The sequence below is a fragment of the Channa argus genome, chromosome 8 (assembly GCF_033026475.1).
Source record: "Channa argus isolate prfri chromosome 8, Channa argus male v1.0, whole genome shotgun sequence".
NCBI classification, from domain to species: domain Eukaryota; kingdom Metazoa; phylum Chordata; class Actinopteri; order Anabantiformes; family Channidae; genus Channa; species Channa argus.
In genome coordinates, this window is record NC_090204.1 from 1,123,302 (window position 1) to 1,139,403 (window position 16,102).

The 16,102-nt window shown below is 39.0% G+C and overlaps 1 protein-coding gene across 5 annotated transcripts in view; it reads left to right on the forward strand.

Moving 5' to 3' along the window:
* LOC137132113 (inactive N-acetylated-alpha-linked acidic dipeptidase-like protein 2) overlaps positions 1 to 16,102 on the forward strand; it is a 457,260-nt gene that overhangs the window by 212,299 nt on the left and 228,859 nt on the right. For all 5 annotated transcript variants that reach the window (XM_067514226.1, XM_067514227.1, XM_067514229.1 and 2 more), the window contains one exon: positions 8,321 to 8,588. In XM_067514226.1, coding sequence (XP_067370327.1) covers positions 8,321 to 8,588 — 268 coding nt within the window. The remainder of the gene's footprint in view (positions 1 to 8,320; positions 8,589 to 16,102) is intronic.

Consider the following 16,102-nt stretch of genomic DNA (forward strand, 5'->3'; position numbering starts at 1 on the left):
TGCTTCAGAAGAGAGGATTCAATCCACTCATCAGATAAAAAACCATCACTGGGCTTCAAGTGCTTGTTTATTAACACTTCAAGACAATCAGAGCATCTTTGCAATCATTGGAAAGGTTACACAGCATGGATATAACACAGATTTCCTTGTTTATTGAAGTTTCAGAAAAGCTTTTTGTAATTATTTTAACCAAAATAAAATCCAGATAATGTATATGATAGACACGCTCAGTCTTATTAGCTGGAAGAAAATGTCAAGGAGGAGAGCTATCCGCCTTAAAGAGGACACATCTCCACATGATGTTGATGGGATAGTAACCTTCTGAAATGACAGGTTTAGTGGAGTCTAAAACGTGAATCCATTAAGGTTTTAATAAAGTAAATCCCAAGATGGCACAGTGGATCACTGTGCTGAGTGATCAGTGTCCTTCAGGAGAATTGTGACCTCATAGACTCTGCCTGTTTGTCCTGATAAATTCCAGTGTCAGGTCTCGACATTGGTGGGAAATCTTCTTTGTAAAAAGAGTAATGAAACGACAAGCAAGGGAAGCGAAACTGTCCCCGAAGAGCTTCTGAGCAAGCTCACCGTTGCTCTGTTGTGAGGAAGCATAGCACAGTGCTTAGCTGATAAAAGCTGACTTAAACATCCTAAGGTCAAGAGGTGGTGTATCAATATTACCCTATATTTTGATCTGGGGCTACAGGTTATGTCCAGGATCGACACCAGGTGTGTGGAGGTCAGTGGAGCCCTTGTACCAGATGTTAACCCTAACCACACCCGGTTACAATTTGGTTCAATCTACAGTCCTTCTCTGTATTAGATTTCAGTTATTTGGCAAACTTCTCATCCTCAAGAGCTTCTTATGGTAAAATGAAACACTGTTGCTAACAATAAACTTGTAATAATCTCTTTTTGTGTTGTTTGGATCAAATGGCTGCCAATGCAAGTTGCTCGCTTGACCCACCAGGAGCAACTTAGTGTTCAGTTTCTTTAATACCACCTGGTGGCTTTGCATTTTCTGAACGTAAAGCACATCCTGTCTGATTGGGTCCTAAGTTTAGAAAATGTGACACTGCTTTTTTTAATTTTTTTTTTAATTTTACTTTGAACAGTCCTAATCAGACAGAATTGTATACTGTAGTTCTGCAACAGTACAATACACAATGTTCGCTGTATGGACAGATTAGGCCTCAAGTACAAGTCAGGAGGTCCACTCTCTAAATGTCCGTGATTGAGCACTGTATTGTGAAACCTCCACAAGCACAAAGCATACTGAAGGTATTGATGGTAAAAGTGACTCCTTTATTATGTGACTAGGTGCAGCCGAACACTTTTATCCACTGCCCACTCTCGTGGTTATTTTTCTGCTTGTAACTTGCTATACAGATGCTTAAGGTTAAGGAGCACATAATCTTAGCCTGATTGATTTGTTATGCATGTTTGGTGCTGTGGCACCTTACCAGTCTCCACAGTGACTCGTTTAAATGCCATATTTTTCTTTCCCATGCGGTAGAATGAAGTTCTATAGTGGGTAGACCTCGTTTAACTTATGATACAATAAAAACAATAGTACAAACATGATATTTATATTGATATTTTAGTCTACTCATCATTAAGAGCACATAGGCACCATCAGCCATTATCTGCATGGCTGGTTTAGTCTGATACAGGTAAAAGAAGGTAATAGCAACCTTTGGGCTGTTCCCTTTCAGGGGTCGCCACAGCGAATCATGTGCCTCCATCTAACCCTGTCTCTGCATAGTCTTCTCTCACACCAACTAACTTCATGTCCTCCCTCACTACATCCATAAACGTCCTCTTTGGTCTTCCTCTAGACCTCCTGCCTGGCAGCTCCATCATCAGCATCCTTCTACCGATATATTCACAATTTCTCCTCTGAACATGTCCAAACCACCTCAATCTGGCCTCTCTGACTTTATCTCCAAAACATCTAACATCAGCTGTCCCTCTGATGTCCTCATTCCTGATCCTGTCCATCCTCGTCACTCCCAAAGAGAAACTTAACATCTTAAGCTCTGCTACCTCCAGCTCTGCCTCCTGTCTTTTCTTCAGTGCCACTGTCTCTAAGCTGAACAACATCTCTGGTCTCACCACCGTCTTGAACACCTTTCCTTTCATTCTTGCTGATACTCTTTTATCACACAACACACCTGACACTTTTCTCCACCCGTTCCAACCTGCCTGCACTCGCCTCTTCACCTCTTTTCCACAGTCTCAGTTGCTCTGAACCGTTGACCCTAACTATTTAAAGTCCTGCACCTTCTTTACCTCTGCTCCCTGTAACCTCACCGTTCCACTTGGGTCTCTCCCATTCACACACATGTATTGTGTCTTACTGCGGCTAAGCTTCATTCCTCTGTTTTTCAGAGCAGACCTTCACCTCTCTAGATTTTCCTCCACCTGCTCCCTGCTCTCACTACAGATCACAATGTCATCTGCAAACATCATAGTCCATGGAGATTCCTGTCTAATCTCATCTGTCAGTCTGTCCATCACCAGAGCAAACAAGAAGGGACTCAGAGCCGATCCTTGATGCAGACCCACCTCCACCTTGAACTCCTCTGTCACACCTACAGCACCTCACCACAGTCTTACAGCTCTCATACATGTCCTGCACCACTCTAACATACTTCTCTGCCACTCCAGACGTCCTCATACAATACCACAGCTCCTCCTCTGTCATACGCTTTCTCTAAATCTAAGAAGACACAATGCAACTCCCTATGACAATCTCTGTACTTCTCCATCAGCAACCTCAAAGCAAATACTGCATCTGTTTTTCTCTTTCTACGCATGAAAACTGTAGTTGCCACAGCTCTGCACATCTCCCTTGATCTTAAAAGTGGGCACCAGTACACTTCTCGTCCATTCCTCGGGCATCCTCTCATTCTCCAAGATCTTGTTAAACAAACTAGTCAGAAACTCTACTCTCACCTCTCCTAGACACTTCCATATCACAAAACACTGCTGTGAATTTTGGTCTTTTGTGTTAAGTGAAAATAAGCCTTCTGCTTCTTATTCATAGTACCAAACAATCAAGCCTGTGTCCCAGACTTGTACTGCTGATCACTGGGAAGCTTCAGTGAAGCAGCTAGGTTTGAGTTTTTTCAAAAGCCCCAGGAAAGACCTAAACGAGCACCTTGATTGATTTAAAGAGTGTCACTTGTTGACAATATTGCTTTTGTACTTAGAGGCCCCATAATATGATTTGTATCTTTTCTCAGGACAATGCTTTGCTTCAGACTATGTTCGATTGGTATCCTTTTCGGCACGTCTTCCCCATTCTTCCTCCCGCAGTCCACAAATATATGGAATGTGTTAAATTAGATAGATTTGGACTGTAGATTTGCATTTGAGTCTGAATGTTATCTATGTTATGGCTATCTCTATTTTAGGGCCTAAAATAGACTGGTGACCTGCCCATGGTGTAACCTGCCTCTCACCCTAAGACTGCTGGAACAGACTCCAGCACCCCTGCAACCCTTAACAGGATAAGCAGCTAAGATAATGAATGGATAGATGAATGGATTCTATGTCATGCATTTTACAGGCATGTGCAGAACAAAAGTCAGGAGACATGCAGGGATAATATAGGAGTCGAGTGGTTACATGAAAGGAAGCTTTCATTGCATGCCCCATGCACCCCTGGTATTTAAAATAATTCCTTGCAAACTAAAGAAAAAACTAACACAAAATGGCATGTGGAAATCAAAATAAGTTCTTCGGAAGAAAGTCATCTATGCATGCGATTGCTGCATGTATACACAGATTTAATTTAAGGTAATTACAGTACAGTGCAGGTAAAGGTCCGGATTCTTGCCATGTGATGAATCTAAGTCAAATATTTGCTCTTACTTTGGCTATTTTTGGTCTGTAGCTAGTGTGTGGTCAATCTTCATTGTTCAAAGGTTTGGTGCTGAGCAGATACAGTGCATTTATCATAGCTTTTTGGTTAAAACACTTGCTTACTACTGCTGCTGGAAAGAAGGTTGATTCAATGTGCTTGTGTCATGATAACAACAATCCCATGGATGTTAATGCAGTTGTTACTTAAAATGATGGTCACGCATATTTTTCTCTTCTTGGCTTAGAGCTCTGTTCAAATTGGGCTTGTTCAAGTTAGTTCAAATTAAACCTCAACTTCCTTTGGAGGAGGAGAATTGAAGGTTCTTTCTTTTCTTTTCCTACAAATGCAAAATGCCTGTTTATTGTGAGCAAATACTGGAATCGCACCTCTGCAGACCTACTCTCTGCACTGTCTTTAGACCAGAGCTTCATCTGGAAGCTGTCCCAGCAAGGAACACATAGGAGATTAGTAGTCTCAGAGACTTGCTAATTAGATTGCTAAACAGTGTCTTTTCACCTGTAGGTCTGTAAGGTTGATTTGCATTGAGTCATTCCTTCGTGGTTTTGTGTAAATTTAGCTGATGAGCTGAGTGGTTAAAAGACAGACAAAACCTTTAAAGCCTTGTCAAAACTGATTTGGCCCAATCGAGTGTAGTTCTGTTTTGCTCTGCATGTTTCTCTGTTTTGCTGATTAAGCTCACCATAACCAAGACTGTGAGATGCCTTTTGCCTCCTAAACTTGCCTTACAGTTTTTGCCATGACAGTTCCGAGTTCCCAAATCAAAGCACGGGAGGTCCTTTGTCCGTTTCTTTAACAAAACTCTTTGTCCCCCTGTCCCTCTGATGTGTCCCCCACACTCACTCCATGACTCCACTAATGAATGGCAACCACCGACCGGATGACCTTCAAACATCCGGCTATACTGTTGTCACAGCTCACGCCTACTTCTCGAAGCTGACAGTCATTTCAACAGGTAATGAATGGAACAACGAGAGTTCCGTAAATTAGTGAGCTGAAAAATTCTAAACCATCCTGGAGAGCTAGAGGAAATTGCAGATTGGTTGATATCCTGTGGATTTGTCTGTACACGGGACTATTGTTACACACAATCATTAGCCAAGAGATTTTAAATTACAGAAAGACAAAAGTACTCGAATAAAAGGTGGGAGGAGTGGAATAGGGTTTAAGGATAGGACAGCTTCACTCACAAACATATCCCACACACCCATGGCCATCAAAAAAGTGGAAAGAGACACAAAGACAGGCACATAAACATACAGCTGTATAGATCAACACATGCATCCAAACAGCATGTGTGCACTCAAAATCGCTTGAGACATGAAGCGAATTGGGCATTTGTCCCATACCATGGGGAGTCCTTCCAACAGCTTGGCTTATAGATCAAGGTCTCTGCAAGTGCACAAACTCTCACACATGCATGAAAACACAGCAGCACACACGCTGCCTCCTGCTGCTGCTCCTGGCGAGCTATGAGAAGTGGCCTGCTGACCAGAGAATGGCAGAATTGTGAGTTTGGGCCATCTGCTGCTGAGACTGATATAGATATCACATACACTTGCATGCAGTCACACATAAGACACACGGAAACAGATACTACAGGCACATACAAATTATGGCCACCTACATTCAGAGACATGTAAAAAAGAATATGATAATTAATCTCCATATCTATTGTATGTAGAGCCTGCACCTTCTCAGTAAGGACTCTTCACAAATAGTTTTGGGAGCCTTTTTGCTTTGTTACCGATTGTGGTTAGACTGCAGCTATAAAGAATAGAGTTGGAGAAAAGTATAGTTGGCTTTGTGAGATTGGATTTCATGAAAAGATGGATATTGGCTGCATGCTTTTCAGTATGCAGGTATTGCATGCGTGCTTCATTATTGTGGTTCATGAAGTCATCCAAATACATGGCTTAACTGATCCTAAAGGTTAAAGGTTAACTGTTCCTGTTTTACCACTTCCTGTGTCATTTGGTGTAAGCACAGATTGGTTGTAGTGGGTTGAAATGCAGAAGCATTGCATGCATGTTTCAAATAGGGAAAAAAACAAACTGTCCTGCGGTTTTTCACTTTGAAATTATATCATGCAGACTGCCAGTCACTCTGGCTCCTTTCATTTTCACAATGGCCACTAGATATTGCCAATTTAACAGTGATATTGCTGACATTAGGCAAAGTACTGAACTCTAAATATGGGTGTGGTAATAGTCTTGTTAGTTTTATTTTTTCACTTTGCACCGAGGCAGGCTGCTGTATTGAATATATTAAGTTAAGCACATCCTGACTCCAGTTCTTTAGTTACATAAATAGAGATATTAAATAGGAAGACAACTCGGGTCGTTGAGAAGCACAGCCCTTTCCCTGTACTACTCCCCTGCTGATTACCTGGATCAGGTGTGTTCAGTGCATCAGAAGCAGGAAGATACTAGTTGTTCAGGGATAGTAGGAAAACGATAGTAATCTTCTCATTGCACCGTATGGCAGATGATGAATTCTATTTCCATAACTTTAACTATTTGTTAAACTGTATCTTGAAAGTAATATCAAGAAAATGAAGTTAGCTGCAGAGATGCAAAAATAGATAATGTATGAAGGGAATTCACAAGTAAAAGAGAAGCAAATTGTAATGACTAAGACTTTTCATCACCACGTTATGTTTCCAGAAATGGTTTAAAAATCATCTATTCTATTTTTAAAAATAACAAAAGATAAGCTGTTTTATACTCTTATCATCTCCATTAGTTGCAATAAATGATATTTAACAGTAGAGAGTAAAAATGTTCATCTATATATTTGTTTACAAAACATAATTTGTGATTTTTGTCTAACTTTATATTTTTAACATGAGATAACACTGAGATATCTTCTCATGTACAGGTGCTGTGCAGTGCTGGATTTCTTCTTTGCCAAAAGCCTAAATTACCTCAAAGTCTATTCTGGGAATGTTTTTATTGCTGAACTATTGAATTTGGTCTCCTCAGACAATAAAGATCGCAAACATCAAGAACCAAACATGCCAGCAGAAGAGAATCAAATAACGCCTGGATCAAATTTTATTGACATCTTTTTCCTCCAATTAGGAAAAGGGGAATGAAAGAGACTGACAGCTCCTGTGAGGACTTGAGTGCAAAAAGAGGGTCATGTTTAGCCTTTACAAACTAATGTTAACTATTACAAACTGAAATGGATACAGAATGATCTTAAGCAGAGGCAAAATATTAAAAAAAAATAAAATAAACACAAAACAAATGTGAAGTGAAACCAAATGCATACGAAGTGACCAAACACAGATACCAAATGAAGAAAAAACTGACACCGATCATAGTTGGGAGCCTTCTGGGGACATAAGCACTGATTCTTTTTCCCATATTGTTCAAAGTTTGTATCCATCGGATCCATTGCATCCAATGGTTCTCCTTAAGAATGTCCTTGTTTAATGACTCACTGTAACGATTACCACCACTTTTATTGTTTATATGTCTCCTGTACACAGAGTGCATCTCCAGACAAAGATGTTTAATGTTATAATACACATGTAAACAGAATTACTCTTATGAGCAATAGCTCGTGTAGAAATATGTGAAGCTTACTAGCTTTAACTTACAGGCTAAGTTGGTAAGCTTTAAATTAGAGCCAGCCGACTGCTGCCTGCTTTAATATAACGGTCCAGAGGGAAGTGCTTACTAAAAACATACATGCTACCTCTTTGCACTTTCAAACTTTGTCGTTCATTTCACCTAATCGCCTGCACCAGTCTTTTTTTCTTTTTTTTTGGAACTTTTGGCAACGAGCAAAAGTACGAGTTTGTCTGTTTTTTGCACCGAACACGAACTGTGTATGTATATATATATATATATATATATACACTGCACAGCTGGGGATGGGAATGGGCCGTTGGGGGTTCAGTGTCTTGCCCTACATTTAGCTGGGCCTGGGGATCGAGCCACTGACCCTGTGGTCCATAGAAGACTGCCTTACCAACTGAGCAACAGCCACCCCCAAATTATTATATTATACATTGAGACCGAAGCTAAGCACGTACTTTAAATGTTATTATTTTAGGGGGAAAGAGGACAGGGGACACTTTGCAGTATTTGTTGGTCCTTATGGGAAGCATGGGGTTGGAGGTTACCCCTAAACCAGCAAATATGAAGTAAATAGCCTTAATAAAAGCTTTGCTTCTTCAGTAATATGAATATTTTTTGGCAGGGGTGGGGCTTTTAGAGACAACTCAATTTTGTCTAATTAAATTATTTTACACCTATGTCACCCGTGACAAAAGGCATCCCTGAGTCTTCATAACAAGTACAATATTAAATATATTTTTATGAGAATTACTGGAAAATCTCAGAATCTCTGTTAAACATGAATAAGACAATAAAGTGTGAGTGTTGTAATACATGAGCAATTCTCTTTGTGTCCTGCTCGCAGGTCTTTCTCCAGCTTGTCAGATGAAAGTGAGGAAGCCAGAGCCAGGTATCTCTACAGGCAGTGGGTTGGACTCGGTTTGTCTGATGTCCGTCTGTCCAATCACAGTGTCCTCCTCAGCGTGCCTGGCTCCACACCCAACACCATCACTGATAGATCAAGTCATCAGTGTTTCCTGCCCAGTGGGATCCCATGTGACCAACGTGGACCAAATGACCTGCCGATGCAGCAGTTTTCCTATGCAGCCTACTCCGCTGTTGGGAGTCTGCAGGTACTGTTTCACCTACCTTGTATTGACTTTTTTTTTTTATTTTACCAAAGGTTGCCTCACCCTCCTGGCTGCTGCCCTCTTCTCTTGTTCTTCCGCCCCCTCATTACCATCAAATTGTCAGACTGTCTAAGTTCCCAGCCCCTGGCCAGTGAAGGGTCACTAGTAAAGGTCATAGCCTGAGGTTGTGGCTCTAAATGTTACATCTTGGTCAACCACAGTTCAGGGTCAAAGGTATCACAATGTTGTCATTTTCAGCAACTCGGTCAAGGATATAGGTGATATTTGTAATTTCTGACACAAGCTTGAACTACCATGAAGGAAAGAGTCATCTATGTTTGTGACTTATTTGTAAAAGGATTTACCAACAATTTTCTGATAGTGTGCACTAAAAATATGATGATTCAAAGCTGTCCTGGATTATTTCATTATCAATTCAGACAAATTAAAAGGAGATATCAAACCCAAGGTGCCTTCATTTTGACTTTTTTAACAAGATAAACGGGATTTTTGGCCCCCTTGAACACATTAAACGCCTGTTTGCCTCTTTCATTCCAGGCAGTTACCAGCTGTTTACAGCCTGTGATGTTCCTGTGCCTTAAACTGAAGCAAACGAATCATAGGGAGCTGGGTGGTGGTGGGGCGGGATGGGAGGACAGAGTGGCAGAGGTGTGAATAGCAGAGTAATAGCAGAGAAATAGCAGTTTAACCACCTGGATTCACTCCAGCCTTTGATGAAACTGACACTAAGAAAAATCACTTATGATTGGCTGGTAGACCTGCCGCTATTGGTCACAGTAGATACATACAATGCAGGCTTAGAAAAATCTCTCCCTTAGAATTATTATAGTTAATAATAATTATTACTTTATTGTGTATAATAGAAAAACCTGTATCAAAATACTGCAGTTGCTAACAATGTATATTCACATCATAGATTATACATATACATGTTGATATCCTGGTTTACACCATGAGCAGTTACATGAATAGTTATTTATTGTGGAAAGAATATAGTACAAACACATCAGAAATAGTACAAACAATTACGGACTAAGCTAGTAGCTTTCAAAGTCTCCAGCCATCCAGCCAGTGTCTCTTTAGTTTGTTGTGCAGACTTGTAGTTCACATCTGCTCCCTATGTCCAGGCACACAGGTCAGAAAGCTCCTGAATGTGATTCTCCCAAACACCCCACCAAAAGGGCACATTACTTTCAGACATCATATTAATCGTGATACCTCTCCAGAAGCTTATGTATTCTGCAGCAGCTATACCCCACCTCGCCTTCCAGCACCTGTAAACACAGCCAGCACAGAGAATCAGTACTGTGCAATGCACTTCATGTTGGTACATCTTCTAAAGCAACTAAAAATGTCACATTTATCAATGAGGCGCCGAGAAACAATTGTTAGAAACTGGAGAGCACAAGAACGACCTGGATAATTGCACATTATCCTAATTGTTTGGTTCAGCTAAACTCATCAATTCAATGCCGTTCAGTTCTAATTCCACTCCCTAATGTTGTAGCATCATTTGAATACAGCACTATTTGCATTGTGAGAAATTTAGAAAATGAAACTGAAAGACAGTTGGATAGAAACATATGGGTGCACAAGGTTAATGAGCCCAGGTAATCTAACCTCTCAGGTATTACATGCAGCATACTCGGTCCTAAACGATGTGTCTGAGATGTAGAAGTGTGTGTGGTTATTTTGTAGCAACTTGCTGTCATTTGCACATTATTTTATGAAGGCAACTACAGTGAGTGGCTGTGCATATTGATACTGCACTCTGGTGCAGGACTTCTGAAATCAAAGGCTTGCAGCCCTTTATTCAACATCTTTCCTGCTGCAGTGAACTGGAGAAACTTTTCAAAAAGTATAAATTGGCTGTCAGCAAACAATTTTGTCAAAATCACGGAATGCTGTGGGTGTTTTTGTATTTTGCTTAAAAAGACAATGATACGCTGGATGGTTCACAGTTTAGTAATACATCAACTACAGACCCCGTTTACTAAAGAAAAGTGACTAAACGAAACTCAGATCGCATCATAGGTCCACTCTGTTACTTATAAAAAAGAAATTGAAAAAGAAAAACACAGTAAATGTTGCTTAGATAGAAGAGATTCACTATCCACACATTGTAAATCCAGTCACCACCTTAAGCTCAGTCCGTGAAAACAAAGTGGACAAAATCAGAGACTGTATTTAATGACTTTTATTCAGCGATGTGAAGCATATTATTATCTTAACTTAGCCTCTACATCTTGTCCTGTAGACAACACACTTCTCCTATAAAACACAACCAAACAGGACAATCTATGTGAAGACACTTTGTGCAAGCACTCATAATTCTCCCAGCTACTTCCTCATTAATCTCCCATTTGTTTAAACAGATTTGTTTGTTAGTTTATCAGTTATCAATAGCTTTGTTCACTCCTTCTCTCTGTTGCCCCTTGGATTTAGCTTTTCCTCTTTTCTCTTTACTCACCTTCATTTTGGGATAGTGCTCTTTTCCTCTTCCTTCATATTGAGACTGCAGTTTACTCTGGCTCCTTAACCAGCCATTCTGTCCTCCTTCTTCTGTTTCTTCTTCATCATCATCTTCTTCCTATGATATATTAGGCAATTCATAATATCTACTCTATGCAAACATTTTAGTCTTAAATATCAATTAGTAACTTGAGCATTGATCTTGAAATGTGATACTCTGATACCAAATACCAAATGATGATTCTCTCAATACCAGATATCTAAACAGTAGCTGGATAGTCTAAATACTCTACTACCCGATTGTTAGGAACTATGGCTCCTTAAGTCCTATAAAGATATCTTTTAGAAAAGGTGTGTCCTCCTGACCAGCCAAATTCCCTAATTTGCATTTATAAAGTTCATAGGACTTTTCGTTACAAGCGAAAGAACCAAGTTAGACGATGGGGCTGCTGGGTCAACTGCCCAGCTTCTCACACTTGTGGGTTTTTTTTTTTGTTTGTTTTTTTTTACAGTGTCACTGACGAAAATCCCGCATTTTAATTGAGACAACTAAAAACAACCTAATTCACAAAAATTTGGAATAGTGTATGAAATGTAAAAACTATTGCACATCATTTGAAACCTATTTTTAATGAAAACATTGTGAAGACATGTCGAAACTAAAAAATTATATATTTTTTTTATATATTTGTGTACAAACAAGTCTTAGAAATGTTAGGACAGGGGCATGTATACCTCTGTGTTGCATCACCTCTTTGTTCATGTTGCTCTGTCTACGGAGAGAGGAGACTAACTACTTTAATTTTCTTCGTGTGTGACATATAATTTCAGCAGTTCAGTCCTCCTTAGTTGTATTTTTTTTTACATGCTCCAAATGTTTTCAGTGGGTGACAGATCTTTGTTGTTGGCAGGTCAGTTTAGCATCTCGACTCTTTTACTACTGAGCCATGCTATTGTTATTTGTGAAGAATGCGGTTTGACATTGTTTTGCTGAAATAACCAAAGTCTTCCCTAAAAAGATGTCACCTGAATGTCAGCATTCATTGCTCGAAAACCAGCACTGCTAAGGAGGCCTTCACAGGTGTGCAATATACCCATGCTGCGTAGATTAATGCACTTCCCCAGCCTCTGTAAGACTGACTTTTGAACTGTGCATTAATAACAAGTCAGGTGGTTGCTATTCTCTTTAGCATAGAGAACAAATCATACGTGATTTCTAAAAAGAATTTCAAATGTTGACTCAGCAGACAACGTGAGTTCTTTGCCACAGTCCACTTTAAATTAGCTCCGGTTCAGAAAGTCGGTGGCATTTGTGGGTCTTGTTTAATATGGTTGCTTCTTTGCATGGTAGAGTTTTAAATTACACTTTGTTCACTGATGATGGTTTTCACATGCATTCCCGAGCTTTTGTTAAAAGACATAGGCTCAAAGACACATTCACAAATAGGCCTACAAAAACACTTAGTAGTGAAATGAAACAGACCATTGCAAATGCATAGTATATCAGACACAGTAGAGAGAAATATTATATGTTTTTTATAAAAAAAAAAATTAACAAATAAGTCCTGATGCATCATTATAGGTTATTGTCAGCACATCGAATGGTTAAAATTAGCTCCACGCTTACCAACATTGATCTGTGACTATTTTTTCTAGATGACTACTTTTAATTTTGTGCTTTCAGCAAAACATAGATAATCTACGTTTATTTGAGTAAAAGTAGTACATGTAGTACATTTTTTTTAGACCAGTACTTCCACTTTTATTTGAAAAATTAGTTTGTGTAGTTCTACCACTTCTGTACACAGTGAATTACATTTTCCTTCGTATAGGGCTATGTAGCTGCAGACTACTCAGAGGAGTAATGCTGACCCTCCATGACATGATTAAGACCCTTGCTGGTAATGCTGTGGCTGATCATTGTAAATGTCAATCTAAATCTCAATGTATAGGTGATATTCCTGCTTGATATCTGCAATTGGTCTACTGTCCATTATCCACACAAGTTGAGATTATATTTCAGAGATGCTTTGTTCTATTTTCAATTGTATAGAATGTTTGTACCTCCCTGCTTTTCTATGTCTTTTGTTTTTTTCTTGCGTTTTATTTTAACTTTACTTTCTGTGCATGTATTTGTATTTATTCTTCCAACATTTGTAGCTTCAAAACTTTGAATTCAATATCATCATTAAAATTATAAATCGTACTAATTTCTACATTTAAAATCTTTTGGAAAAAAAGAAAAAAACTTGTTCCCTGGAATTTAGCACAGGATGTAGAGCAAATGCACATTATAAAATGCCTCTGTAACTTAAGTTAAATGAGCTTATGCTCAAAAGAATCATTTCTTCTAAAACTGGAGGAAGACACTCTCATGTTAGAGTACCTCAGGCCATCTATCCCAGACAAGAAGTACTGTAGTTTACAAAGATTATGCATTACTCTTACATAAGCTTAGACTCCACCAGTTGAGCAGCATCAGCAAGCTCAACGCAGAAACTGTAAATATCTTCTACATGGTATTTGAGTCTTGCCAGATGCACCCTAAATCTTTTTCACCATCTTTCAGGAGTGTGAAGGTTAATGGAAGTCGTTATGCATGTAGTCCCCTCGCACTCGCCAACAGTCATATACACAGAAAGAGAAAGAGAGAGGGAGAGAGAGAGAGAAATACAGTCACACTATTTTTAGATGACTTTACTTTTCTGTACCTCAGGAACAAAGGGAAAGGGGTTGAAGGAGACACTTGTTATTCCCTTGAGCCCCTGCCCAGCCTGAGGGCAGATGAAAAGTTGGAGTGAGTCTCTGAATACCAAGTTTTTTTTTTTTTTCCCCTCTTTTCACTCCCTCCCTCTTTTCGCGTTCTGCTTTCTCCACTCTGCTCGATCCATCCAGCTGTCCACTCATCGCAGTCTACCCAAAGGAGGGTCATAGTCATCCATCACTAGATTATTTCCTAGCTCCCTTCCTGCATGCTGCCTTGAATTAAGCGGCAGTTTGCCGGACCTAAACATGACTTTCAGACAATTAAATATGGCATTTGTGATGGATGGATGGCAGCCCAGAGCATGTATACTGGTTTAATAAGTCCTGCTGTTGGAGGCACTGTTTTGCTGGTACTGCAGAACTATACTCTGGCACACACACACACACACACACACACACACACACAGAAAACAAGAAAATCGCAAAACATTTTTTGTGGGCCAGAGGTAGATAATATAACACTGCTTGTAGCAAAATATGCCAAAACACCAAAATGGATATACTGAATGATGTGCTACTACATTTATATAATAGTTATATGTGCTGCTTGCATTACTAATGCAAACCCCAATGTGCAAACCCCACTCCGTAAAATATTCAAACCCCATTTCCAGGCAAGTTGGAACATTGTGTCAAATTATCACTCGAAACCTCATCTTGATTATAAATAGTATAAACATAACAGTATAATGTACCTAATTGCACCAGACACTTGTTTCTTTGTGTAACTTCCATACTTCCATATAAACGTCGAGCGTTGCTAATACATTGTCTTATTTTTCTTCCAATTTACTTTTCTTGTAATTTCTTTTCAATTCTTTTTTCCTCACTTCTGTTATTCTAAATTCTAATTTTGAATTTTTAACACAGCTTGAATTTTCAGCTATGATTTTAAATTTGAAGTAACAAACACCTTGACTCTGGCTGCAAGTGAACAGAGCACAAGAAAAGGAACACAGTTAAGCAAAACTCAAAACTAAATCAATGCTTGACCTGTAGGTATCACTACTGTAGGCACAGCACATTTTACATTTAGTCATTTGGAAGATTCTTTTATTCCTATAGGTACAAGGCAAGTCAAAGACAAAACATCATAGCAAAGTGGCATCAGAAGATGTGTTTGTGAGCAATTCTTTTATTTCTTAGTTCCACAAAAGATTTGCCATAACTTTAAATACTGAGTGCAGGCTGTTGATGACTTAACAAAGTTTAAAAAAATCTATGCATGTAGCAGAAATAGCTCAGCAGATAACAGAGCATTCAGGTCTTACTCCAGTCAAGTTTTACAGCAGAAAGAGAGTTTTACTTTATATACCTGCATAATGTTATAGTTTCGTTATTTGCAAACTCTGATTTTACCCTGATATTGCAGTTCAAATAATATTATTTATGCGTCTGACATCACTGTTTGCCTTAAATGCTCTTACAGGATGAACTTACTGACTGTCTGCACCAGAATGGGCTGTTTATTATATTACCTTACATTTTTATTGTATTTTTATTTAAAATGTCCAAAAGAATTTGAAAACCATGTCTGAACGATGTCTTTTTTGAAGGGAACAATGACAGTGATAATGACCATAATATAGAAGTATGCCTACTGATAATAAGTGTCGTCTTCCCTCCTGTAACACTTGGAGGTGGACTGCATACATAGTCTGGCCATGTCTCTCAAACCACTGTTCGGATTTAAAAAACGTCACTTTGAGTTGATTATTTTGGGTTATCAGTTGGTTTTCTTTGCGACTCCAAAGGTTAAGCATGATACCATGTAATGAGCACGTTTTTATTTATTTATGTATTTATTGCATTTATTTTTGCATATCAACTCGGTTATGGAAAATTAAATGTGTTTACACAGCTTAGGATCTTAACTGGGTCCTGAGTTGGCTGGATTATTGCATTATTACTAGTATGTTGCTGATGTACCTCTCTTATCTATTAAAATTCGTAAGCTATGTGGGATATGTTGGGATTTGACCCTGTGACCTTTTTTTTACTGGATCACTTTTATATCCTTTCAGCCGCACTGCGGCTTGACTAAAAAAAAAGCTCATATTAAAGATGCAAACATATTGGATGATTATGCTGAGGAAGTTATACACCTAGCATGTGTTGTAGTAAGCAGAGCCAAACCCTATATTTGTTTTCTGTGCTTTTATGGTTCAGTTTGTGTAAATTGGATTTTTTTATTATTTGTAGCCATTTGCAGAACACAAGGCACACAGGAATTGAGAATTGTGGTTATTTTTAATATA